The sequence below is a fragment of the Dreissena polymorpha genome, chromosome 7 (assembly GCF_020536995.1).
Source record: "Dreissena polymorpha isolate Duluth1 chromosome 7, UMN_Dpol_1.0, whole genome shotgun sequence".
Classification (NCBI taxonomy): domain Eukaryota; kingdom Metazoa; phylum Mollusca; class Bivalvia; order Myida; family Dreissenidae; genus Dreissena; species Dreissena polymorpha.
The window spans coordinates 70,110,574-70,136,704 of NC_068361.1; the positions used below are offsets into that span (position 1 = coordinate 70,110,574).

The 26,131-nt window shown below is 36.8% G+C and overlaps 2 protein-coding genes across 33 annotated transcripts; both read left to right on the plus strand.

Annotated features, from left to right (window-relative positions):
• Positions 1-4,792: 4,792 nt before the first annotated feature.
• LOC127837746 (Bardet-Biedl syndrome 4 protein homolog) lies at positions 4,793-25,595 on the plus strand. The gene is made up of 13 exons (XM_052365062.1): positions 4,793-4,897; positions 5,845-5,953; positions 10,217-10,360; positions 11,890-12,001; positions 12,580-12,652; positions 13,496-13,549; positions 14,924-15,051; positions 16,205-16,259; positions 16,848-17,069; positions 17,713-17,884; positions 19,076-19,145; positions 20,869-21,013; positions 22,020-25,595. Exons 1-13 carry the CDS (start codon positions 4,844-4,846, stop codon positions 22,662-22,664), a joined length of 1,983 nt encoding a protein of 660 aa, XP_052221022.1. The 5' UTR covers positions 4,793-4,843; the 3' UTR covers positions 22,665-25,595.
• LOC127837747 (uncharacterized) lies at positions 22,698-25,595 on the plus strand. 32 transcript variants are annotated; one of them, XM_052365097.1, is made up of 4 exons: positions 22,699-24,249; positions 24,302-24,557; positions 24,609-24,710; positions 24,813-25,595. In XM_052365097.1, exons 1-4 carry the CDS (start codon positions 23,919-23,921, stop codon positions 25,054-25,056), a joined length of 933 nt encoding a protein of 310 aa, XP_052221057.1. In that variant the 5' UTR covers positions 22,699-23,918; the 3' UTR covers positions 25,057-25,595. The 32 variants fall into 32 exon arrangements, with proteins under 32 accessions (XP_052221040.1, XP_052221051.1, XP_052221057.1 ...); XM_052365094.1 differs by having other exon boundaries at positions 24,660-24,761; XM_052365095.1 differs by lacking the exon at positions 24,609-24,710 and adding an exon at positions 24,558-24,608 and having other exon boundaries at positions 24,302-24,506; positions 24,711-25,595.
• Positions 25,596-26,131: the final 536 nt, after the last annotated feature.

Here is a 26,131-nt window from a genome sequence, read left to right on the forward strand (position 1 = left end):
CTGAACATTTACCATGCTAATAATATCCCTTATATGCTTATTTTGACGATTTATAAACCTGAAAATTAAAAAGCGTTGTACGGCGAACGATTGAATAATTTGAAGAGGTCTGTTGTTGTCTTATATTTTGTGACTCTACGAGGATTCCTTATATAAAGTATAAAATACATTGTATGAGCAAAAATGGCCGACTTGTCTAAGCGTGAGACTTTTACTCTAGGGGTCAATGGTTTGAGCACAGATGAGGATGACTTTTTTCTTTCTTTTATTATATTCTTGATTTTTTCAGGAGCTATTTAATTCCAATGTTTACATTTATGATTATTATACCTCACTTTTATTTACAATGCTAAACTCCCATAGGCCATCGTGACATAAAAATACTGTCAGACCCAGCGGGAATAAATTTACTGTCCAAAATATACTGTATCCCGCTGCCATAGCAATCACGTGCCACCAGCGGGAAAAAAATTACTGACAAAAAAATACTGTATCCCGCTGCCTTAGCAATCACGTGCGGAATGTTCGAAAATTATACTGTCCCATTCGCGCATGCGCAGTACGCAGTTTTGCGTGTCCGTTGTATTTGGATAATTAAAATATCGATTGCAGCTGAACTGTGCTGTAGAATACATTAATGCCATTATTTAATCTTTGACAGGAGTCAAAAAGAAAATCAATTTAGTATAAACGACACGCTTACCTCAAAGGCAACTTTAATCCAATGCTAATAACAATAAAGTTAAAACGATATAAACTTCCAGTGTCTGGAATCGGTTGATTAAAGCCCCGTTTATTAAATTTCATCTATAATCAACGGCAAGGCTATAATCAATGGCACGAAATGACGTCATCAACTGCCGAACCGGGACTACTTTTTCCCACGCACCTCGTCACCTGTGTTTGCCAAGTGCATCAATAATAAAAACAATCTCAAATGTTTGTGAATCTTAATGACCTTAAAACAAAGGAAAGTAGCAAAAAAACGTGTTTTTTTGTCATTTATTTTTATTAAAACCTCAAGTATTAGGTAAATTTAACACGATGCAAATACAATGTAGGTTCTGTTGTTGTTGCTCCCCTTTGAAGAAGTCAGTGCGAGTTGCTCCCCTTTGACCGTAGAAAACAATCGTCTGGACCAAGAAATCCTGTGTTAATTTACAAGCTGTACTCGGATATGCATCCGTCTGATTTTTCTTCAAAGCATCTTTTCTACCTGGCAATACGCACAAATGACACTGCATCCCGGTGATTCTTGCGTCAACAATTGGATGTCAACAAGTTAGGTCAGATGCTGAAGGCCATGGCAAAAGACTCCGGCTTTCTCAAGCACAAGAGAATAACGAACCACTCAGTTCGCAAATTCCTGGTCCAAAAATTTCGAAATACAAATATCCACCCACTGAAACCATGGCAATAACAGGGCACAAAAATGTCCAGTCCTTAACCAATTATTCCAACATATCTGTTGAACAGCTGCAAAAGTGTTCATTCTTGCTCAGTCCAGTAAATGTAACAATCCAACAGTTCCTCTTGTACACCTTCACGCACCGAAACTATGGCCGAAATGCAGCCTAGACAACCACTGTCTACCGTCGAACAAGTTGATCTTGATGTTCGCCCCACCCAGTCACTTCACGGTTCACCAGCGTTCGAACAACTTTGCCTCACAATTCTTTGGTGCCACTTTCAACATTCAAAATGTTAATGTATATAATTAGCTTAAATCCAAGTAATCTTTGTTATTTCGTCACGAAATAACCACATATTATAACAAAGAAGCAAATAATGTGCACCTCGTGATCGACTCGATAGTTTGATGAATGACTGAATGGTTCGGTGGCTTTAACAGATGGTGTTAACACTACATCAATCAATTTAATTGCGTTATATAATCCCTGTCAAAACCAAAACAACTGTGACTGCCTATATCTACAATGGGGTGTTTATTTATGCAACCTTGCCGGTTTGTTGATTTCGGTTTTGTAATATATGTTGCATTTCCCATTGATAGCGTTCTATCTATTGTTCATATGACTTAACCATATGGTTATTCGATACTGGCCTACTCATCTTAAATTATTCTGATCAAAATGTACCTATTATGTTACAGACATCCATTTTACGAAACATTCTATAAAGTGAAAATTATGGCCCCTAACTGCAAAGGCTAATCCTGGACGACACTTTATGAAAATGCATTAAAAGGGCATTTATGAAAATGCATTAAAGGGGCCTTTATAAAAATGCATTAAAGGGGCCTTTATAAAAATGCATTAAAGGGGCCTTTATAAAAATGCATTAAAGGGGCCTTTATGAAAATGCATTAAAGGGGCATTTATGAAAATGCATTAAAGGGGCCTTTTCACGTTTTGATAAATTGACAAAATTAACAAAAAAAATGTTTCAGATTCGCAAATTTTCGTTGTAGTAATGATGTTTGTAAAGAAACAGTAAAACTGAACATTTACCATGCTAATAATATCCCTTATATGCTTATTTTGACGATTTATAAACCTGAAAATTAAAAAGCGTTGCACGGCAAACGATTGAATAATTTGAAGAGGTCTGTTGGTGTCTTATATTTTGTGACTCTACGAGGATTCCTTATATAAAGTATAAAATACATTGTATGAGCGAAAATGGCCGACTTGTCTAAGCGTGAGACTTTTACTCTAGGGGTCAATGGCTCGAGCACAGATGAGGATGACTTTTTTCTTTCTTTTATTATATTCTTGATTTTTTCTGGAGCTATTTAATTCCAATGTTTACATTTATGAATGTAAAGCATTTACTGACAAACTTTAATAAAAGCCTAAATCTGTTAAAAGGCCCTGTAATCCTTGGTTCCCCTGAACAAGGCTCCATTCTAATGGAATGTTCCTCCATTCCCAAATACGGTTTTATGCCTATTCCCACCGGCTTAAGAGGGTCCACGGTCATGACTTTACACGCATGTTTAGATTGTCGAAAATTGTTTAATATGTTTGAGTTAGTAATTTTGATGGCAGCGCAAACGTTCGTTATTTGCCACGTGTTATTTCTAAAATACACACGTTATACGTGCTGTACGAGCATGTGTTTAACTAGGTGGTTCAGCGTCGTAGCCACGTGGTTCAGCGTCGTAGACACATGGTTCAGCGTCGTAGGCACGTTGTATAGATCAATAGCCACGTGGTTCAGCGTCGTAGCCAAGTGACTCAGATTCGTAGCCACGTGATTCGGCATCGTAGACAAGTTGTACAGATCAATAGCCACGTGGTTCAGCATCGTAGACACGTGGTTCAAGGTCGTAGCGACGTGGATAAGCGTCGTAGACACGTGGTTCAGATTCGCAGCCACGTGGTTGAGCTTCGAAGACGCGTTGTTTAAATACACGTGGTTAAAATTCGTAGCCATGTGGTTCAGCGTCGTCGACACATGGTTTAGCGTTATATTTACGTGGTTCAGCGTCGTGGACACGTGTTCGGTGTCGTAGGCACATGTTTAAACATCGTAGTCACGTAAAACAGAGTCGTTGCAACGTTTTTAAGATTCGAGCCATATTGTACAGGTTCGTAGCATCGCTAAAGCACGACGATACATCTGCGTCGGCTCTTTTTCGATTTTGAAATGCTTGAACAATAATATGACCGCATTTTGCGTATAATCACGTAATAAGAGAAATTTAGTCATTTCGAGGCAATTAATATAGTTTTCAGCATTTCCTTTCTGTTCGTTACAATTTATGAATTAATTATCATTCTCTACAGTTAACGAAGCGTTCAGTTTTCCATGTTTCGATAGCGATTGTCGCTCAAGAAACATCCATAAGAATCAAACTTTCGTTACAAGTAACAGCTGAGTACAGTGGTCCGTCCGCCGCCACGGGCGTTCACATTGTTCGTCCTTTTTTAATCGGGCATATAAAAAATGGATAGCTCACCTAGCAACCTTTTTTGCACCCACATGTGTTTGGTTTTTACGTGCATATGTTAACGTAACAAATGAACATGCAATATTCAAAATAAATAAACTACTTTTCTATCGTCTGCATGTCACAAAAAAATAAATGTACACCAGCCGTGCTCCGTGAAAAGGGTGTAAAATGCATGTGCGTAAAGTGTCGTCCCAGATTAGCCTGGCCAGTCAACACAGGCTAATTAGGGACGAAACTTTCCGCCTAAACTGGGTTTTTGCTGAAACGAAAATGTCATTAACTAATGCGGCAAGTGTCGTAACGAAAATGTCATAAATGCGGCAAGTGTCGTCCCTGATAAGCCTGTGCGGAATGCACAGCCTAATCTGAGACGACACTTTACGCACACGTATTAAACCCCTTTCTTCACAGAGAATGGCCCAAATATATTTTAATTTTGGTTCATCTGTAAATAGAATAATTATTCCAAACTATAAAATGTGAATATTGACTTACCTTATGAAGGTTCGTGTGTAGTCTTATTTATAAGACGCGCAAAGAATTTAGAGATACTTTTTATATGGGCTAAATGCTCCAAATATTACCCATAAAAAAGTAGCTTAATATTTGAGAGCGTCAACAATTTGGACTAGTTCGTGTGTATTTAAGTACACTGGGTCCTCCTGCACACGAGATTAGGACCTGGTCACCTCAGAGCATCAAACTATCGCCCTTAAACTAGCTGTCAAGAAAAGAATTATCAAGTGCCTTCCTTTCATTCAAGAATTTACAGCGATATATCTGACTTTGCGTATGGGATAGCTAATCGAATTTTAAGTGGAGTTTAACCTTATACTGCGGAAAAGCCGAAATAATTTCATCCAATGAAAAAACAAGAAATACCGTTTCTGCGGTCCGGGAATATTTACATTGGTTACTTCCGATATGGCAGGATTAGAAAAAGCACCACCAATTCCAGATAAAGACGAGTTGGATGAGGTATAATTGACACGTACCATGCTAAGAATATTGTGCATTTAAGATAGATCATGGAAACACATGTTAACCGAATAACTTAACCGAGTTAATTAGCTGCAATTAGTTGATACAGAACAAGTCGTACCTGAAACAGTTCGTACCTATGTTTCTTTTTATTGAATTGAGTCACAAGGAGATGGAACGTTGTATGAATATGCTATGATTTAACCGAAAATACCTTAAACTAGATTCTTAAGTAACAAGAGTAAAAGATAAGATTTATTTTGAGTCGGCGAGGCCATCCTTAAAAATTCTTTCGTTTGGCATAACCTGACCGACCCACTAAAATCGGCCCAACTGAATTTTTTTTGTTACTTTCCTTTCCGTTTTTATCCTTTTCGGTTTTTTGGATCATTTTATTGAATGCACTTTCAAGGATATCTAGAATAGCAATGAACAAAACGCGTACCGGTATTTATTTGAGTCGCCTATTTATTTGACATATGCATATGCGATTAATTAGACTTTAAATACAATTAAACCGCTCATTTTTTTCTCGTATCCCTTTAATTAAAATACGCTGCTGTCGTTCAGGATAGTTTGGGAGTAAAAAACAAATTAATTAATTGTCACCGTTCAATTCAATTCGGCAGAGATGTGTAATATTATCACCATATAACTAATTATTTAATTATCACTCTTTAATTCAGATCGGTAAATATAAGGAAGAAAGATAAAAAGTGGTCAGCTTAGAAATATTTATTGACGGGTATTGTCACGTTTTTGTTTCATTTGCTTATCTCTTTATACGACTTTCCGACTGGTCGCTATTTTGGAGGCAGACGGCGATATTAAATGTGTATTCAAATTATACAACATCTGTGCATGAATGACCCAATATTATCCAATAGCTCCTACTGTCCTCACGTTTCATTCGACAACCAAATAGAGGCTGATTGTTTTTTCAGGAGGGTCAGACTGTCATTTCTGTGGACACGCCCTCTGGCAAAGAGGGGCCTGGGGCTGTGCCCTCAGTCCCTGATGTTCCTGTCCAGTCCAGGGCAAAACCAAGGAAAGGTATGCAGGTTTAAGGGCTTGTATTTAGAGACAGGGATATAAGGAAGGTGGCTATGGCGTATAGGATATGGTGTCAGCCTATCAGCTGGGAGGTCATATACTGTAAAACCATTTATTTTCATCGGCACAAAATTTCGCCCTTTTCATAAAAATGACTATTTCGTCCGCTCTTAAATTCGCCCATTTCTGGTTTTGAAAAAAACAACACAAAAGCGTCCGATTTGTTTGTAATACATGTAATACGCGGTTGCGAAAAAAACGTGTTGGGGAAAGAGGGGTGACACTTGGTAGTCACTTGCAGGAGGTGGGCCTTGTTTGGCATATGCCAATTAACAAGTCTGTTATTTTAGGTGATAGTAACTGTCCCTTATTATTTTATGTCACTGACACGTTCTTTGTTATGATTAGCGGATAAGTGGGACTGAATAATCGTTAACGAGGGTTTTAAACAACGAAGCCAATTGCCAATTAGTCTTTTTCCATTACTATCACGGTCAAACTGATAACAATCTTACCTTTTAGACAATCCCGGTGCACTCAATAAAAAATATTGAAGAAGAAGAAGAACCTTTATCGGCGCCAATTAGAGAAGGTGCGAACATTATGGGTTATAATTAGCGTAAGCAAATTATTTAGGTCATATTTCATTAAAGTTTCAAGTGTTTTGCATCGTAAATATTTGATCATTTTAAGATCAGTAATTTGTCTGCAGTTAAAACCAAACAACCAAACACAAATCAAAATGTTTTTATTAATTTGTAACAAAGCGCAGAATATATTTCAGTCAGGTGTTGATCACACATCGTCATATTTTAATTGCGTTTAATAGTATTGTCTTTAATCTGGATTCGCCGCATGTAGGCTGTTTAATCTGCAACACCCTTGAAAAACACAATACACACAATGGGTAATAAAGTTGTTAACAATTAGCGCTAATCAACACTATTATACCTAAACGAAGTCGACGCATTCGATACAGCCTTATTGCATTCGCGTTTTACAGGAAATGTCAGTTGTCAGTACACTGTATAATGAACACCCCTTTGTGTCAAAACCGGATTTAACTTGAGTGTGAATAGTCGACTGTTTCATGTTCTTTGTATCAATACCATCTGGGTATCTGTATTATAAGTATACCAGTCAACAAAAAAGGTGCGCGCTTCCGCATATGGGTATTCGGACGTTCAAAAAATTGACCTACGGTTTAGCGTTCACGCCTTCGAACGCATATAGCAATATAACTCGTTTTTTTTCACTATTTCTTTATTTGCAAAAAATACTAGTGGCTTATAACTTACCTTGCAATCTTTTTTTCTCGCATTTTGCGAGTGTGCGAGTGTTAATTTCGAGCCCTGTGTATATGCGTGGATTACGCTGGATTTAAATGCCTCATGCCTACGGTAACTCAGTCTTATTTGTTTCAAATATGGGACATGATTGTTCGTTAGGATCTTGAATTCGTCCATCGGTTAAAGGATGAAAAAGGCGAAAATTAATGTCGGACGAATAATAATGGTTTCACAGTATTTGATCCCCATAGCAGGAGAGTTCTAAAGATCTCGCCCAAAGACACCAAGTACTGGTTCTACCCAGAAAATGTCTCGAGAGCATTTCAATAAGCTGTAGGCTTTCAATGAAAATGAATATGTGTAAACTTAGGGCCAATAATTGCCAATTTGATTAATATACGTCTTTACACAATTTTTTTTTTTGAAAAATCTGATAAAACTCGTCTGAGTGCTGTATCATTGGATGATTCTTTTGTACCTCTTAATCTTAGACAGGTCAGTTATATTATTATAAGTAATTGAACTTGCTAAATTCCATTCATTGTCTGAAAACTTGACTATTACAAAATAAGCATCTTTTGATTGATTTGCTCAAATATCCAACACTACTATTTTGTACTTGAACTCATTCAATTTTCTAACTTGTATTTATTCTCTAAAAACTTGACTATTTTTTTTAAATACTCTTTTGATTGAGGATTTGCTCAAATTTTTAATTTCTCTTTTTTATTTACAACTGTCATAGCCGCTAACAATGAGTACCTGCCTTCAAACCTTTAAGTGTTTAATGTTCAGTTTAAAATACGTTGTTCAATTCTGTTCAGTTTGTTTTGATTTTTTTTTTGTTACAAAATTTGAAAATAACACAAAAGAATTACATTCAAAAATTTTTTATTTAATGTATTATTCATTCTTCATTTTACTATTTACTATTTACTGTTATTACATGGGCATTTAAAGACATTATGTGTGAACTTGGATGGGGTTCTGTGCTACTCCATATTGTCTTACAGTAGTTTTAACTGGCATAATTGAAACATTAAGCACAGTGAGTTTTTTTGTGGCAGATATGGGGCCGACCTCATTCACAATTTTAAAAAGTATATATTTATCGCAAATTACAACCTAAAATTCCCAATTGAAGGTTTCCAACAACAACACAAAATGTATTGACTTTATTAATTTATAATTATATATATTGTGGAGGTGGGGGTTATATTCGCAACATTAAGTTCATCTCTCTGTTCAGCTCTATAATTTGAGCCTTAGTAAGTATAAAATTGAAAATACTTATTATCAATTTAAAGAAGTTGTAAGCGAAACAAAAAACAAACACTAATTTCCCATTTTTTTCAATCCAAATTGGCTCTGGAGCCATTCACAAAATGGTGAAATAGAACACTGAAGTTTATAGCCACTAGAATTGGCCTTCTTCTTCTTTCTTATTTGCATCGGCTTAAATGTAAATTTATTAAATGTTAGACTGATGGTGAAGTTCTATGAGAATAATGAGGATGGGCAACCATGACAAAAATGTTCTAATTTAACCATAAATGAAGGAAAATTTTCCTTATCTTTAAAATACTGTACACTCATTATTATTATGTGGACATATTTTGTTGTTGATTTTGTGCATTGACCAATCTAAGAATTAACACAAACACATTAAAAAATGACTTACTAGAATTTTTCTTGTCTTCTCAAAAATCCGAAATCCACAAATGAAATGCAGTGATTTTTTTCACCATTTTGGGAATGTGGTGGGTCCCTTTGGATTGGAAAAAATTGCTGCGTTTTAGCTAAAATTGGGAAATTTGTGTTTTTGTTGTTTTGCTAAACAATGCTTCGACATTGAGAATCAAAGTGTTTTTAGTAATAAAATTATTAAGGTTGAACTTATATATATTTAGGGAGATGACAAAATATTGAGATTAAAAAAAAAAATTGGGGAGGGGGGGTACCTTACATTGATCATGACTCGCAGATGACGCCTATTGATTTTGAGGTCACTAGGTCAAAGGTCAAGGTCATGGTGACCCGAAATAGTAAAATGGTTTCCGGATGATAACTCAAGAACGCTTATGCCTAGGATCATGAAACTTTATAGGTAGATTGATCAAGACATGCAGATGACCCCTATTGATTTTCAGGTCACTAGGTCAAGGTCATGGTGACCCGAAATGGTAAAATGGTTTCCAGATGATAATTCAAGAACGCTTATGCCTAGGATCATGAAACTTCATAGGTAGATTGATAATGACTGGCAGATGACCCCTATTGATTTTCAGGTTTTTATATCAAAGGTCAAGGTCACAGTGGCAAAAACATATTCACACGATGGCATCACTTCAACGAAGAGCCCATATGGGGGCATGCCTGTTTTACAAACAGCCCTTGTTTTAATATTGGAAATAGGGCTGGTCACCTGGCTGGACTTTGAATTAAAAAAACACTGGTTCAGGTCCATGAAATCTTATGCCAATGAACATAAATAATTGTACAGTAATTTTGCTAATAGTCTGACTCTGTATAAAAACAGTTCAAAGATAAAAAATATTTAAAATGATGTCAGATTTATAAGGGCATACCGACTTAACTAATTAAATACCATGTTGAATTTTCTCTTCAAAAATAAGATTGTGTATTTATTAAGTGGCTCATTAATTTATTAGTCTTATTTTAATGAAGACATAATAGAATATTTATTTTAGTTATTATAAAAAGATTATCAAGACTCTGGAAAATAAGTTACCACCATTTTTGCAAGGGTGAAGAACCTCATCAATACTGTCCAAGGTGTGCATCACACCTTAAAATTTGGCATTATAGAAGAGGCTAAAATAACTTAGATATTTCTACAGCTAGTCTGATCTTATCAAAAGGGGAAGTGGATCCAACATTTGTCTAAAAATGTTTATTTAAAAAAATCAGAAATCTAAATGTGTCCAAATATTTGTCACCATAAATCTTCCAGCACCTGACATCCCGATCTTTGAACGTCGTAACTGGCTGATCCATCTCCACTATGTCCGCAAGGAGTACGAGCAGTGTAAGAACATCATTAAGGAGCAGCTGGCGGAGTCCGGGGGCATGTGTGAATATGCTGTCTATGTGCAAGGTACGCTTAGGTTTGGGAACCTTTGAGAAGTGATGAATATGCATTAACATGTGTATTTTAATTGACAATTGCATATATATTAATTAGCAAATAAAAATATACCTGAAAATATCAAATTTGAAAAATAACTGAATGAAAATCAAATTAATTAAAACACCAAGTAGAAAGAACTAGGGATGTATTTCTTAATATACTACTGAAACTTGTTTCAGAAATTAATTTGTAATTCAGTGACTAGAACAGTCAGTGTGTTTTACTACCTTTTGCTCTGTGTTTGATATTAACTTCAGCTCTGTGTTTGTAATTACCTTCAGCTCTGTGTTTGTTATTACCTTCTGCTCTGTGTTTGTTATTACCTTCAGCTCTGAGTTTGCTATTACCTTCAGCTCTGTGTATGTAACAGGGCTTTTTTTCCTTCTTTGAGAATTGCCATGGACGGCCATTTCACAATTTCCACACTGAAGTTTCACAAATCTAGCAAGGCCACATTATACTTAAAAATGCGGCCATTTTTACAGGGGAAAAACTGATGTTTTGGACTTAAAACTGTCAAAAATGGCCATTTCACAGTTCAAAATTACAATTTGATTTAATATTTTACATAGGCATTTCAAGATATTGACAGGGGTTAGGCTTTTCTATGGTTTTAGATAGAGTTTACAAGTCATGTTGTTGATCTAAATGTAAGGGGTTATTTGTTGAAAGAAAGTGTCAAGGCAATACAAATATGATTTTAATGCATTATTAGTCCTCTACCGGTTTCACCGAAGGGGACTTATGGTTTGCGCTCTGTCTGTCAGTCAGTCTGCCTGTCAGTCTGCCTGTCTGTCTGTCACACTTTTCTGGATCCTGGGATAACTTTAAAAGTTCTTAATATTTTTTCATGGAACTTGGAACATGGATAGATGTTAATATGGACATTCAGCACGTCATTTCATTTCGTTCCTACGTCCAAAAATCTGGTTGCTATGGCAACAAATAGACTAGAAATACTGCTGAAATGGTGGTTTTCTGGATCCTGCGATAATTTTAGAGTTCTTGATATTTTTTAATGAAACTTGAAACATGGATAGATGGCAATTCGGACATTATGCATGTCATTTCATTGTGTTCCTACGTCCAAAATTCTGGTTGCTATGGCAACAAATATATTTTTTTTAAATCTAAAAATGATGGAATTTCTGACAATGGTGGAGCCGGTAGGGGACTTATATTGCTTGACAATAGTCTTGTTTAAATATATTTTTATATGATGCAAGTATTAAACATTCATTTACTACACATATTCTTAACAAACTGAATTTCATAATTTGTACAAGTTCCCGACTCATTGTTTTCTCAATTTTCAGAAGTTTGCGACTCATTTTTTCACAAAGTGAGTGGGCCAGGACAGCTTCACAAAATCAAGAAAAAAAGCCATGTGTTATAACCTTCAGCTCTGTTTTTGTTATTTCCTTCAGCTCTGTGTTTGTTACTACCTTCAGCTCTGTGTTTTATTACCTTTAACTCTGTGTTTGTATTACCTGCAGCTTTGATACTGCGTATGGAGGGCAAGATACAGGAGTCTTTGGAGTTGTTCCAGACCTGTGCTCTGCTCAACACGTCCAGCGGGGACAACCTCAAACAAGTGGCCCGATCCCTGTGAGTAGGAGTGAGCTCTCTTGTCTTGCTGCATGCATGAGTTAACTCCCTCTGTTGTATCCCACAGTTTTAATAATGAAAAAGGTATAATAATAGTGACAAGATATGGCATATTAGTACTCAAATCATCATACCCTGTAAGTATGCTGGAGTTAGCTCCCTTGTTTTGTTGTATTCATCACTGGAGTTAGCTCCCTTGTTTTGTTGTATTCATCACTGGAGTTAGCTCCCTTGTTTTGTTGTATTCATCACTGGAGTTAGCTCCCTTTTTTGTTGTATTCATCACTTGAGTTAGCTCCCTTGTTTTGTTGTATTCATCACCGGAGTTAGCTCACTTTTTTTGTTGTATTCATCACTGCAAATGCCTTAAAATTTATTATAATATGGCAAGATATAATAGACTACTACTTCAGACATAATTTCCTGTGAGTGTGCAGGAGTAAACCCCCATTGGCTTGTTAATGCATAACTGGTCCCATGAAAATACAGAAAAAATATTACAATGCATGCAATTACTAATTGTACTATTTATTAGCGGACTTCTTCTCTCGACAGTAACACCTTTCCTATGTTGTCAGGTTTCTGTTGGCGCGGCACAAGGCAGCCATTGACGTCTACAATGAGGCAGAGAAACTTAGTGTCAATGATTGGGTAAGTGGTCAATAAACCCGTTACCCTTCAGAAACGCACTTTAATGCTTTTGAAGTCCTTTAGAAAATGAAATTAAAATTTAAGTCCTTTCTTAATATAGTAAAGTTTGCAAGGTTTCATTTCCAACCCTAAGATACTGATGAGTAGCAAACAGCATACAACCTGAACAGACTGTGAGTTACTCAGGCATGCTGTTCTGGTTTTATGCTGTTTGCACATAGCCATTTTCACTTTGCTTCTGAGTGGGAAGGGTTAATGTGTAACCCCAAAGCCTAACCCAATGTCTGTTTTGGGGTAGAGGTGTGAATGGATGTCAACACTCAACACAGTTGTTTCATATCTTAAATTTCAAAAATGACATAATTAAAGAAATTTTAGGTAAATTTCTATCCCCTCCTTTTGATTGATAAAAATAAAGGCAGACCAACAGTCCTGTAAAATTTGTATTTATATGTGTACATGAATCATGTAACATTTTGGAATGAATTATATGTAAATGTATTAATACATTTGTATTACATTATATGTATGTATAAGTTTAGATATTAATGCACAATCACAATGTATTAGACCCACATTATTTAATGATGAAATTGCAATACATTTATAATGATATTGTGTTTACTTATTTCCACGTGCAAACAGATGAAACCATACATACCCCACGTGCTAAAGTGTCCGATCGTCAAGAATGATTGATTTGATCGAGAGCTTGCTCAGAATGCAGTCAAATGATCACATAAAATTTTTTACTCATAGAATAGATATTCAAGTTTGAAAGTTTTGCATTAGAAGTCTGTAAGTGTTCTAGTATGAGTACATGTATTTTTGTCTTGTTTTCAGGAAATTTGCCACAATAAAGGAGTATGTCACATGTACTTGCGTGAAATGGACAAGGTAATCAAGATTAAGTATGGAAATATGGATTCAATTTTGTAATTCATTTATTCACAGTTTTTTTTTAAAGTAAATACAATTACATTTTAAATGTTTTTTCCCTCTGCCCCTGTTTATTTCCTAGGCCAACTTATAATTATTCTTTCTCTATGCTTGCTTATTATGCTCCCCCAAAAAAAATTGGGGGGGAGCATATAGTCGCCGCTTTGTCTGTCTGTGTGTTTGTCCGTCCGTCAGTGCACAATTTTTGTCCGGGCTATTTCTCAGCAATTAATGATCGGAATTCAATTAAACTTTATGGGAAGCTTCACTACCAAGAGGAGATGTGCATATTATCAGCCAGTTCTGGACGGATGATTTTTCACAGAGTTATGGCCCTTTGAAATTTTCAATTAATTGTACATATTGTGCAATTCTTGTCCCCCCAACTACTGACTGGAATTCAATGAAGCTTTATGGGAAGCTTAATTACCTTGAGGAGATGTGCATGTTATTTGTGGGTTCTGGTTAGATGATTTATTTAGAGAGTTATGGCCCTTTGAAATTTTTTAAGTTGCTAAACCATTCATTGTATTATTTTGTCCAAAGTTATGCCCCTCAAGACGTTTCCTTTTATCTGAATATATAGTAAAATAATGTGACAAAAAAAGACTTTGGGGAGCATCACCCGTCTCCGACGGTTTCTTGTTTCCTAGGCCAAGGAATGTCTTCAGAAAGCCATTGGTTTCAAGCGCCATGAAATCTCCTATTTTTTATTTCCTAGACCAAGGAATTTCTCCAGAAAGCCATAAGTTTCAAGCGCCATGAAATTTCCTATGTTTTATTTCCTAGGCCAAGGAATGTCTTCAGAAAGCCATAAGTTTCAAGCGCCATGAAATCTCCTATGTTTTATTTCCTAGGCCAAGGAATGTCTTCAGAAAGCCATAAGTTTCAAGCGCCAAGAAATCACCTATGTTTTATTTCCTAGGCCAAGGAATGTCTTCAGAAAACCATAAGTTTCAAGCGCCATGAAATCACCTATGTTTTATTATCTAGGCCAAGGAATGTCTTCAGAAAGCCATAAGTTTCGACCGCCATGAAATCTCCTATGTTTTATTTCCTAGGCCAAGGAATGTCTTCAGCAAGCCATAAGTTTCAAGCGCCATGAAATGACCTATGTTTTATTTCCTAGGCCAAGGAATTTCTTCAGAAAGCCATAAGTTTCAAGCGCCATGAAATGACCTTTGTTTTATTTCCTAGGCCAAGGAATGTCTTCAGAAAGCCATAAGTTTCAAGTGCCATGTATCTCCTATGTTTTATTTCCTAGGCCAAGGAATGTCTTCAGAAAGTCATAAGTTTCAAGCGCCATGAAATGACCTATGTTTTATTTCCTAGGCCAAGGAATGTCTTCAGAAAGCCATTGGTTTCAAGCGCCATGAAATCTCCTATGTAATGCTTGGCAAGATTTTCCTGATCAAAGGTGACATAGCGGGGGCTATTGAGATCTACAAACAAGCTGTCGAGTAAGTATGAGAAGGGTATAAATTGTTGATGTTTTTCCAAAATCTCTTCATTTTTGTTGTCTTTAAGAAGACAGAAATGCATGCAATCCAGGAAAATTGAGGTAATTATTTTGTCAGACTTTTTACCTTCGGTCATTACATACAGGGTTAATAAATTTACAGTAACTGCATGTATTTCATGAAATAATTGCCTGTTACTATTTCAAAGGATGCCATGGATATGTTTGTAATCTGTTAAGTGTAAAATAGACAATATTTTATTAAGATTTACCAAAATGTTACATTGCGCAATGCTCTGTGCATGTGAATATTGACTAGAGCAACATAAAATATCAAAACCAGGAAACATCACAAAATATTGCCTGCTTGTTTAACAAAAATATATAATGCTTAAATAGCATTTAAAAAGTCAAGTAGGTAATAAGGTCGTAGGGTCTATCAATACATTGTGGGTATAAAATTAGTCAACAAAAGTGAATGTGTGAAATTTTCACAATAAATGTGTAAAATGTACAATATGAATGTGAGAAATGAATGTCTGAAATGAACAAAATGAATGTGTGAAATTAACACAATGAATGTCTGCAATTTACACAATGAATGTGTGAAATTTACACAATGCATGTGTGAAATTTACACAATGAATTTGTGAAATGTACAAAATGAATGTGTTAAATGTACAATATGAATGTGTGAAATGTACAAAATGAATGTGAGAAATAAATGTGTAAAATGTACAAAATGAATGTGTGAGATGTACAAAATGAATGTTTGAAATGTACGCAATGAATGTGTGAAAAGTATGAAATGAATATGTGAAATGTACAAAATGAATGTGTGAAATGTATTAAATGAATGTCTGAAATGAACAAAATGAATGTGTGAAATGTACAAAATGAATGTGTGAAATGTACAAAATGAATGTGTGAAATGTACAAAATGAATGTGTGAAATATACAAAATGAATGTGTGAAATGTACAAAATGAATGTGTAAAATGTACAAAATGAATGGGAAATGTGAGAAATGAATGTTTGAAATGTACACAATAAATATGTGAAATGTACAAACTGAATGTGTGAAATGTACAAAATGAATGTGTGAAGTGTACAAAATGAATATGTGAAATGTACAAAATGTTTGTGTGTTTGTAGATTTTCTCCAGAGAATCCCGACATGCTGACTACATTGGGGCTGCTGTACATGCAGGTCAGACAGCATGAACAGTATTCATTACCTATTTATTTGTTCATTCGTTTGTTTGTCCATTCAATCTCTTATTAGCTCGGCTGTTTTCGGAGAAAACCCGAGGCATTGACATAGCCAGCTCGTCGTGTCCGCCGTCTGTGTCAAGGTTTGTAAAGGTTTTTAACTTTGGCTCTAAAATCAAAGTCCTTCCACCTACAACTTTGAAACGTCATATGTAGATGCACCTTGATGAGTTCTACACGCCACACCCATTTTTGGGTCACTAGGTCGAGCGTGGCACCCATTATGCGGTGCTCTTGTTTACTTATTTATTTGTCTTTTTATTCGTTAGTTTGATTGTCCATTCATTTGTAAGTTTGTTCGCTCCTACCTTCCTTCATTCATCTCATTAGACTTTTTGTGAAGGTTGACTAAAAAGAAATGAAATTCTGACTTAAAGTTTTTTTGTCCATATATAAGACGCACAGAAATATGAGACAGAGATAACTTTTGTCTGGTAAAAAAGTTGCTTCTTATACTCCATAAAATAATGTTCTTATCATTCTAATAAAACCCTGTATTGTCAGTGACGTTGCTTTTTTAAAATAGGTTGGTCAGTACCAGAAGGCGTTTGAATGTCTCGGTAACGCCATGACCTATGACCCGATGCACGTCAAGGCCATCATGGCAGCCGGGAGTATGATGCAAGGTCACGGTGACTTTGATGTTGCCCTCACCAAGTACCGAATTGCTGCAGTTGCATCCCCTGAGAGTCCGCCGCTGTGGAACAACATTGGGATGTGCTTTTTTGGGAAAAAGAAATATGTGGCTGTGCGTTAATAATTTTTAAATTTTGTAAAATTATTTATGAAAGACTTTTTGATTGATAAGAAACATATTTCTGAAGATATCATACTGATATTAATTTGCATAAACATTAGTTGTGCTCTGTGAAAAGTGTCCTCCCAGATTATCCTGTGCATGGACATTTTGTTCTGCTTGTATGGTATAATTCATTTTAATGAAGCCTTTTCTTATCAAAAATCTATTTAATGCCTTAAGTGTCGTCCCTGATGAACCTGTGCAAACTTGCATTAAGCCCAGTTTTCCTGTAGTGTGGCCCAAAGAGTATAATGTACTGGCCTGTATCACATTTTGCAATAATATGCCTTGTAACAGATTTATTTTTCTCATGGACCATTACTTTCCCAATATGAACGTAGCAACAGGACACAAACTTAGTTCTACTGTATGATGTTTTTTTAATAGTATCCATATTCCTGCAGCCTTTAAATTGTGTATCTGTACATCTGATTAAAAAGATTTACTTGTATAAAATGTTACATACAGGTAATCACAGTGATCATACCTTGGTTTAAAGTAGGAGCACACAAGGCACGAAACATTAGCACTCCATGTTGTGGCAAAACATGGACTAAACAAAATAAAATAAAATGAAGTGTTATTGGCGCAGGCTATCAGCTGTTTGAAGCGCGCCAACTACCTGGCACCCTTCGACTGGAAGATCCTCTACAACCTCGGTCTGGTTCATCTCACCATGCAACAGCACGCGTCAGCCTTCCACTTCCTGTCGGCCGCCATCAACCTACGACCCAAAATGGCGCAACTCTTCATGCTTCTTGCAAGTGAGTTGATTAACACAAATTATTTGATTGCGCAATAGCAATGAAATCCATGTTGGGTCTAAGTTACTAGTTTTCTTGGCTTGAATTGTTGTTCTCTTCTCTTTTTTTGATGCCCCCAGATCGAAAGCTTAGGGGTATATTGTTTTTGACCTGTCTGTCTGTCTGCCTGCCTGCCTGCCTGCCCGCCCGCCCGCCCGCCGGCCCGCCAGCCCGCCCGCCCGCCTGCCCGTCCGTCCGTCTGTCTGTCTGTCCCAAAACTTTAACCTTGGTTAAAGTTTGATAACTTTTGCAATATTGAAGATAGCAACTTCATATTTGGCATGCATGTGTATCTCACGAAGCCGCACATTTTGAGTGGCGAAAAGTCATGGTCAGGTCATCCTTCAAGGTCGAAGGTCAAATATCATTGTATTTTTCTTTCCTAAAACTTTAACCTTCATTAAAGTTTGGTTATAATTTTTTTAATATTGAAGATAGCAACTTGATATTTGGCATGCATGTGTATCTCATGGAGCTGCACATTTTGAGTAGTGAAAGGTCAAGGTCATCCTTTAAGGTCAATGTCAAATTTATGGCTTCAAAGCAGCACAATAGGGGGCATTGTGTTTCTGACAAACACATCTCTTGTTGTATCAAAAACCGTGAGCTTAAGACATGGTTGCGAGTTATACATGGTAAACTATGGTAGACCATTCTTTTTTTAACAATATATGCTAACGTAAGCTATACATCAAATTGCTGCATATTGCCCTAGTGTACAACAAATATCATAGTAAAATATAACAAGCTTTAAATGATGAAACAACATCAATACTATTTTATTGAACTCCATTAACTTTCAAAAAACAAAATGAAGAAATGGAATGATCAACTTAGGCCATGAACTGTTAAAACAGACTTAAGATTTATTTAGATACTAACATCATTTATATTTGTCGACATGACATTTCTTTTTAATTTTTTTTAACCTTTCAGGGACAATATTTTATATTCAAGTTCACTGGTGATATCAGAAATTATTGACTTCTTAACAATATTCAATTGTTCTAACCATTTAACCAAATTGTGTTGTGCGAATTTTTTATAATCAACATTTTGTAACACTGTTTTTTGAAAACATTATAAGATTGTTCATAATGGTTTAAAAATGAATATGTTAATATGGCCTCTGATGTGATTGACTTCTTTCAGCTGCTCTGTCTCATTTGGATGACCCCGAGAACGCCAGACAGGCTTATGAACAGGCACAGACTCTAGACCAGTGAGTATATAATAGGCTACAATTGGTAGTTTTGGTAGAAGACAGGCGTATGAACAGGCACAGACTCTAGACCTGTGAGTATATAATAGGCTGCAATTGGTCGTATTGGTAGCAGACAGCCTTATGAACAGGCCCAGACTCTAGACCAGTGAGTATATACTTGGCTGCAATTGGTAGTATTGGTAGTAAACAGGTGTATGAACAGGCTCAGACTCTAGACCTGTGAGTATATAATAGACTGCAATTGGTAGTATTGGTAGTAGACAGGCGTATGAACAGGCCAAGACTCTAGACCAGTGAGTATATAATAGGCTGCAATTGGTAGTATTGGTAGTAAACAGGCGTATGAACAGGCGCTGACTCTACACCAATGAGTATATAATAGGCTGAAATTGGTAGTATTGGTAGTAAACAGGCGAATGAACAGGCCCAGACTCTACACCAGTGAGTATATAATAGGCTGCAATTGGTAGTATTGGTAGTAGACAGGCGTATGAACAGGCGCTGACTCTAGACCAGTGAGTATATAATAGGCTGCAATCGGTAGTATTGGTAGTAGACAGGCGTATGAACAGGCACAGACTCTAGACCAGTGAGTATATAATAGGCTGCAATTGGTACTATTGGTAGTAGACAGGCGTATGAACAGGCCCAGACTCTAGACCAGTGAGTATATACTTGGCTGCAATTGGTAGTATTGGTAGTAAACAGGTGTATGAACAGGCCAAGACTCTAGACTAGTGAGTATACAATAGGCTTCAATCTGGACTGGAAGAGTGGTGTTTTGGGAGACGGGGGCTTAATACATGTGCCTAAAGTGTCGTCCAAGATGAGCCTGTGTGCAGTCTTCACAGGCTAATTATGCACAACACTTTTCATCTAGACTGGATTGCCGTCTCAAAGAGACTTTCTGAAAAGAACAAATTCTCTACAAGCGGAAAGTGTCGTTCCTGATGAGCTTGTCTGGATGCACAGGTTTATCTGAGGCCGTACTTTATGCACAGGCTTTTAGACCCGTTTTCCCAGGGCCAGGCTTATTTCCCATTATCTGTTAGGGGTCTCAGGGCTCCTGATTTCAATACCCATTCAGACAGCGTTCACCAGATGTCTCTAATTACATTTTTAACTAGCTCCTCTAGTTCTTCAACTGGTGTTTTTTGTTACCTTTTTGTAATTTCTATCATTTTAAGCTTTTACTTTAGTATAAGATTCTTCAACTGTTTGTTTTTTGTTAACTTTACTGCTATCATTTTAAGCTTTTAATTAAGTATATACGTTAGGGACCAAATTGTTAATAGGTCGACTTTATCTTATAAAATTTCAAGGTTACAATGATCAATGAACTGAATAATTGAAATGATTGCCATAATATATTGCATATTGAACAATAATTGTACAGTGATCATTTTGATTATTTTAGTCTTTACATGAGTCGTGTTCTGAGAAAACTGGGCATAATGCATGTGCGTAAAGTGTTGTCCCAGATTAGCCTGTGCAGTCTGCACAGGCTAATCAGGGACGTCACTTTTCGCCTTAATTGGATTTTTGCTAAGAAGAGACTTTATTTGAACAAAAAATGTCATGAAAGTGGAAAGTGTCGTCCCTGATTAGCCTGTGCAGACCGCACAGGCTAATCTGGGACGACACTTTACGCAAAATCATTAAGACCCGTTTTCTTAGAACGCAGCTCATATAGCCTATTTATCTCAGCATTTTATTGCAGAAAAGACCCGATGATTTCGCTGAACTATGCCGTCTTCCTCTTCAACCAAACCGATAAGAAAGCAGCGCAGAAACAGTTTTCAAACTTTGAGTCTAAGGTCAAAGCGTTAAAAGACAAAACTAGCCAAGCTTTCACGGACCCAGAGGTAAGACGTTTCCTGGGCTGGTATTCAAAAAGCATCTGAAGGAAATCTTAACTTAAGTTTTACAAGTTAAAATTTCAAATCTTATTGCGCTAAGAGATCCAATGTTTTCTGCTTACACAAGTATACAGTATTAACTACTAGTATTTTATAAATATTTATTGTTAGAAATATTTAAATGTCAAAAAGCCTACATAGGAAACAGGAAAAGACTCGAGGAATGTCATTAATTGAAGAGCATTCTCGGAAAATCAGGCTTATCACATTTTTGCATAGTGTCTTTACAGATTAGCCTGTGAAGTCTGCACAGGCTTATCAGGGACAACAGTGTATGCTTTTATGGTATTTTTTGTTAAAAGGAAGTCTCCTTTCGTCGAAATCCTAAATTTAGATGGAAAGTGTCATTTCTGCTTAGCCTGCGCAGACCGTGTTATGAATTAAGCCCTGTTTTTCCAGAGCAATTATCAATTGTATGAGCCGTGCTCTGTTAAAAAGGGGTTTAATGCTTGTGCGTAAAGTGTCGTCCCATATTAGCCTGTGGAGCCTGCTCAGGCTAATCAGGGACGACACTTTCAGCTTTTATGATATTTTTACGTTTAAAGAAAGTCTTTTCCTAGAAAAAATCAAGTTTAGGCAGAAAGTGTCGTCCCTGATTAGCCATTGCAGACTGCACAGGCTTATCTGGGACGACACTTTACGCACATGCATTAAACACCCTTTCACAGAGCACGGCCAATATGATTGTGTACATCTGAACAAGTTTGCCCACTGTTTAAATCTTACAAGATGCAAATTCATGTTTGCTAATCACAATTTAAAATGAAGGCAATTACACAGGCAAAAACCATGGTCTTATAGATTGAAATACTTTAGATTCAGTAAATTTTGTTAAATCTGGAATGATACTTTACGATTCTTTACCCATATGGGTTAAGTGTGTTTATTTCCATAGCGCAGCTAATTACTTGTATTATCCCCGCTACTGCCACCTTTCTATTTCCATACACAGGTTCAAGATATAGCCAGCAAGCTGGCTGCAGCCTTACAAGTAGGAGAGAGCCTGGTTCTGAAAGCTGAATCAGTTAAGAAATCTCAGGACCAAACTCAAGTGAAGCGACCAATCAGTGACGACTCCGGTCTTGCAGGACTCAAGGAGCCGGAACCAGACCGTTCTGAAATATTCACCCCAGGATTGCGACCTGTGACGTCAACCAATGTTGATGCCGACATCGCCCCCACTCCTGATATCCCGGAAACTCCTGCACCCAGATTCCCGCCAAATCGGGACGAAATCTTGGAGACGCCGCTGCCGAATTTAGACGGGGATGACGAAGGTTACCAACCTCCCCCTACCCCGACATTTCACCCCCCACCTGGCGAACCTATTTTGCAGAAACGGGAAGGAGATTTATCGACGCTACCGACGCCGTTTGGTAAGAGCATCCCTCCACTTCCGTTCAAGCTCGGCGGTGCGGGGAGACTCGCGCCAGTTCAAGCTCAAGGTCACTCCATCCCTGACCTTGACAATCTGCCGAGTCCCCCGGGCGACGACCTACCCCCCACATACGATGAAGTGGAAATGGCCGACAAGTTGTCGGGGAAGAAGAAAAAGAAGAAAACGCAAGAAGCGAGAGCACAGTTGGAGCCACTGTAAACTGATTTTTCGCAAATGTAAACTTATTTTTGCATATGTTAACTTATTTTCGCAGATGTTAACTTATATTCACAGCTTTTATTTCCGTCCTTTCAGTGGATTTCTTCTTTTTGAGTGTATGGTGTGATTCTCAAAATGTTTCTTGTTCTAATGGAGCTTTTAAATCAGAAAGGTGTTTGGGTTCAGTGTTTGCGGAGAGGGTTACATTACAGAACCAGAAAGGTGGCGGGATATACAGCATTTCTGTCCCCTGATGTGATTTCAAAATTACATCCCTGGTTTTAGTGCTGCTACACATTTTGTGAGTTGTGTGTCTTTAAAGTATTTTTTCTATACAAAGAACTTTGTTGGTAATATATATCTGATTAAAGGGACATATTCATGGTTTGGCAAAATGACAATTTCAAAAAAAATACATGGATTTTGACATAAATTTAATTACTAAATATAAACTAGCGAAATCACACTTCTGAATTAAAAAATGTTTAAAATATAAATTCTTAAATGGATAATCAATAACTGGAATTAAAAAAAACTGTAATGCTTTTCATTACCAACATAGTGTTAAACTAACTCAGGCCCTAAAATGCATGGGTGTTGTTGTGGTAGAGAGCTATATGTTGCTTTGAGAGGTCCCAGGATCGATCTCAAGGGATGGCACTTGTTAATTGTTGTACACTATCCCAAATGTAACAGTTTGTAGGTGAATGAATTTAATATCATTGGTCAAAAATACAAAAATCTGTTTACAAGTCCATTTAAAACAATGACCTTGATATTTGATTGTATAATTATATTAATTGTATGCTTAATCAATTAGTGTGTTTGTATTTATTGTATGTAAATTCTTCTAGATTAAATATATAGTTAATTACTTGTAATTATTCACACAAAGTTTTTTTAAGGTTGCTTCATTTTTATAAAGTCAAATATATCAACGATTTTTGACGATCTTGTTTGTATTGTTTTGAACAGTGGAAGAGATTTGTTTCTAGTGTAGTTGTTATTTTTTCCATATATTAGGTAGTAGAATTACGTGAAATATAATACGTCTTGTAACTTTTATCTTATTGTTCTTCATCGTATAGAGTTTATATTAGATATGGGTCGTGCTTTGTGGAAAAAGGGGTTTAATGCACAGGCTAATCAGGGACGACACTGTGCGCTTGTATGATATTTTTCGTTCAAGAGTGTCTCTTCTTAGCAAAAATCGAATAAAGGCGGAAAATTGGGTTCGGGGTTAGCCTGTGCAGAATGTTCAGGCTAATCAGGGACGACACTTTACACACATGCATTAAACCCCCTTGTCACAGGCTAATCAGGGACGACACTTTACACACATGCATTAAACCCCCTTGTCACAGGCTAATCAGGGACGACACCTTACACACATGCATTAAACCCCCTTGTCACAGGCTAATCAGGGACGACACTTTACACACATGCATTAAACCCCCTTGTCACAGGCTAATCAGGGACGACACCTTACACACATGCATTAAACCCCCTTGTCACAGGCTAATCAGGGACGACACTTTACACACATGCATTAAACCCCCTTGTCACAGGCTAATCTGGGACGACACTTTACACACATGCATTAAACCCCCTTGTCACAGGCTAATCTGGGACGACACCTTTACACACATGCATTAAACCCCCTTGTCACAGGCTAATCAGGGACGACACTTTACACACATGCATTAAACCCCCTTGTCACAGGCTAATCAGGGACGACACCTTACACACATGCATTAAACCCCCTTGTCACAGGCTAATCTGGGACGACACTTTACACACATGCATTAAACCCCCTTGTCACAGGCTAATCAGGGACGACACCTTACACACATGCATTAAACCCCCTTGTCACAGGCTAATCTGGGACGACACCTTACACACATGCATTAAACCCCCTTGTCACAGGCTAATCAGGGACTACACCTTACACACATGCATTAAACCCCCTTGTCACAGGCTAATCAGGGACGACACTTTACACACATGCATTAAACCCCCTTGTCACAGGCTAATCTGGGACGACACCTTACACACATGCATTAAACCCCCTTGTCACAGGCTAATCAGGGACTACACCTTACACACATGCATTAAATCCCCTTGTCACAGGCTAATCAGGGACGACACCTTACACACATGCATTAAACCCCCTTGTCACAGGCTAATCAGGGACGACACCTTACACACATGCATTAAACCCCCTTGTCACAGGCTAATCAGGGACGACACTTTACGCACATGCATTAAACCCCCTTGTCACAGGCTAATCTGGGACGACACCTTACACACATGCATTAAACCCCCTTGTCACAGAGCATGGTCCATGTTTTTTTCCCACATAATAAGAGGTCCGCGCTTTGTCATTTTGTGAAATAGTGGATTGAAAAAAAGATGTTATTTTTTATCAATATTATTTACTGTATGATATAAATTGTTGTCAAATAAATTAAAAACCGCCCTGCATTTACAACGAACCGTTTGACTTCCTTATAATGCAGTATAATACAGTTTGTCTTCCTTATAATGCAGTATACTCTTTATTTAACGCCTATGTTGACATTTTGTTTTAAGTGAACATCAAAAAATGTATTGTACTATTCAAAGTAGGGATGGGACCGACTATTCGAAAATCGGCTGAATATTCGAATCCAAAGGTCATATTCGAATATTCTATTTTTATGCAAAGATACAAAGACAAGACATTATATATAGATTTTATGTGTGGTATTATCAATCATTTCTTATGCTTTATTTTCTTAATGCGCAAAATCTTATTTCACTACACTTGATTTGTGTATGTGGACTTTACTGTATCGTGTATTGTTAAAGATAATTAAGTATTTGTTCACTTAGACCTAATTTTGGCTAATTATATGAAAGGTGTGTAATAAATTAATTCATGTGAAATTGGATACGCGTTTTGTTTTCACTTTCTAAATAGACTATTCACCAAATAATGTAAAATTATTTATACTCGTCAGCATAACATTTCGTGGTTCAAAAAAAAGTGTTTCGTAGACACGTTCATTCACGTGTTCCTGATATAGGAAAAAAGAGGGATTTGTCTCGGTCATTTACCGACGTGTTTGTGCTAAATTCGTAGATCGGTCAACCAATAAAATCAACAAAATTAATGCCCCACGATTGATAATGATTGTAAAGTATTTCGAGCTGTACTACTGGTCATTTCTGTGCGTTTACGTAATGCTATTTAAAAATGTATTTGCATGCATGATGATTCCAAATAAATCACACAGATAAGAAATATTGATGTTCTTATTGAAGGGTCACTGATTAAATACCATTACAACGACCTGTAATTTAGCAAAGTTATGTCCCCTTTCGTACTTTCGTCCCCTTTCAGTTTTAACATTAAATCACCTCACCATGCATGATTAATCGAACATACTTTTATCTTCTCACTTATTCACTTTTAACACTTTTAT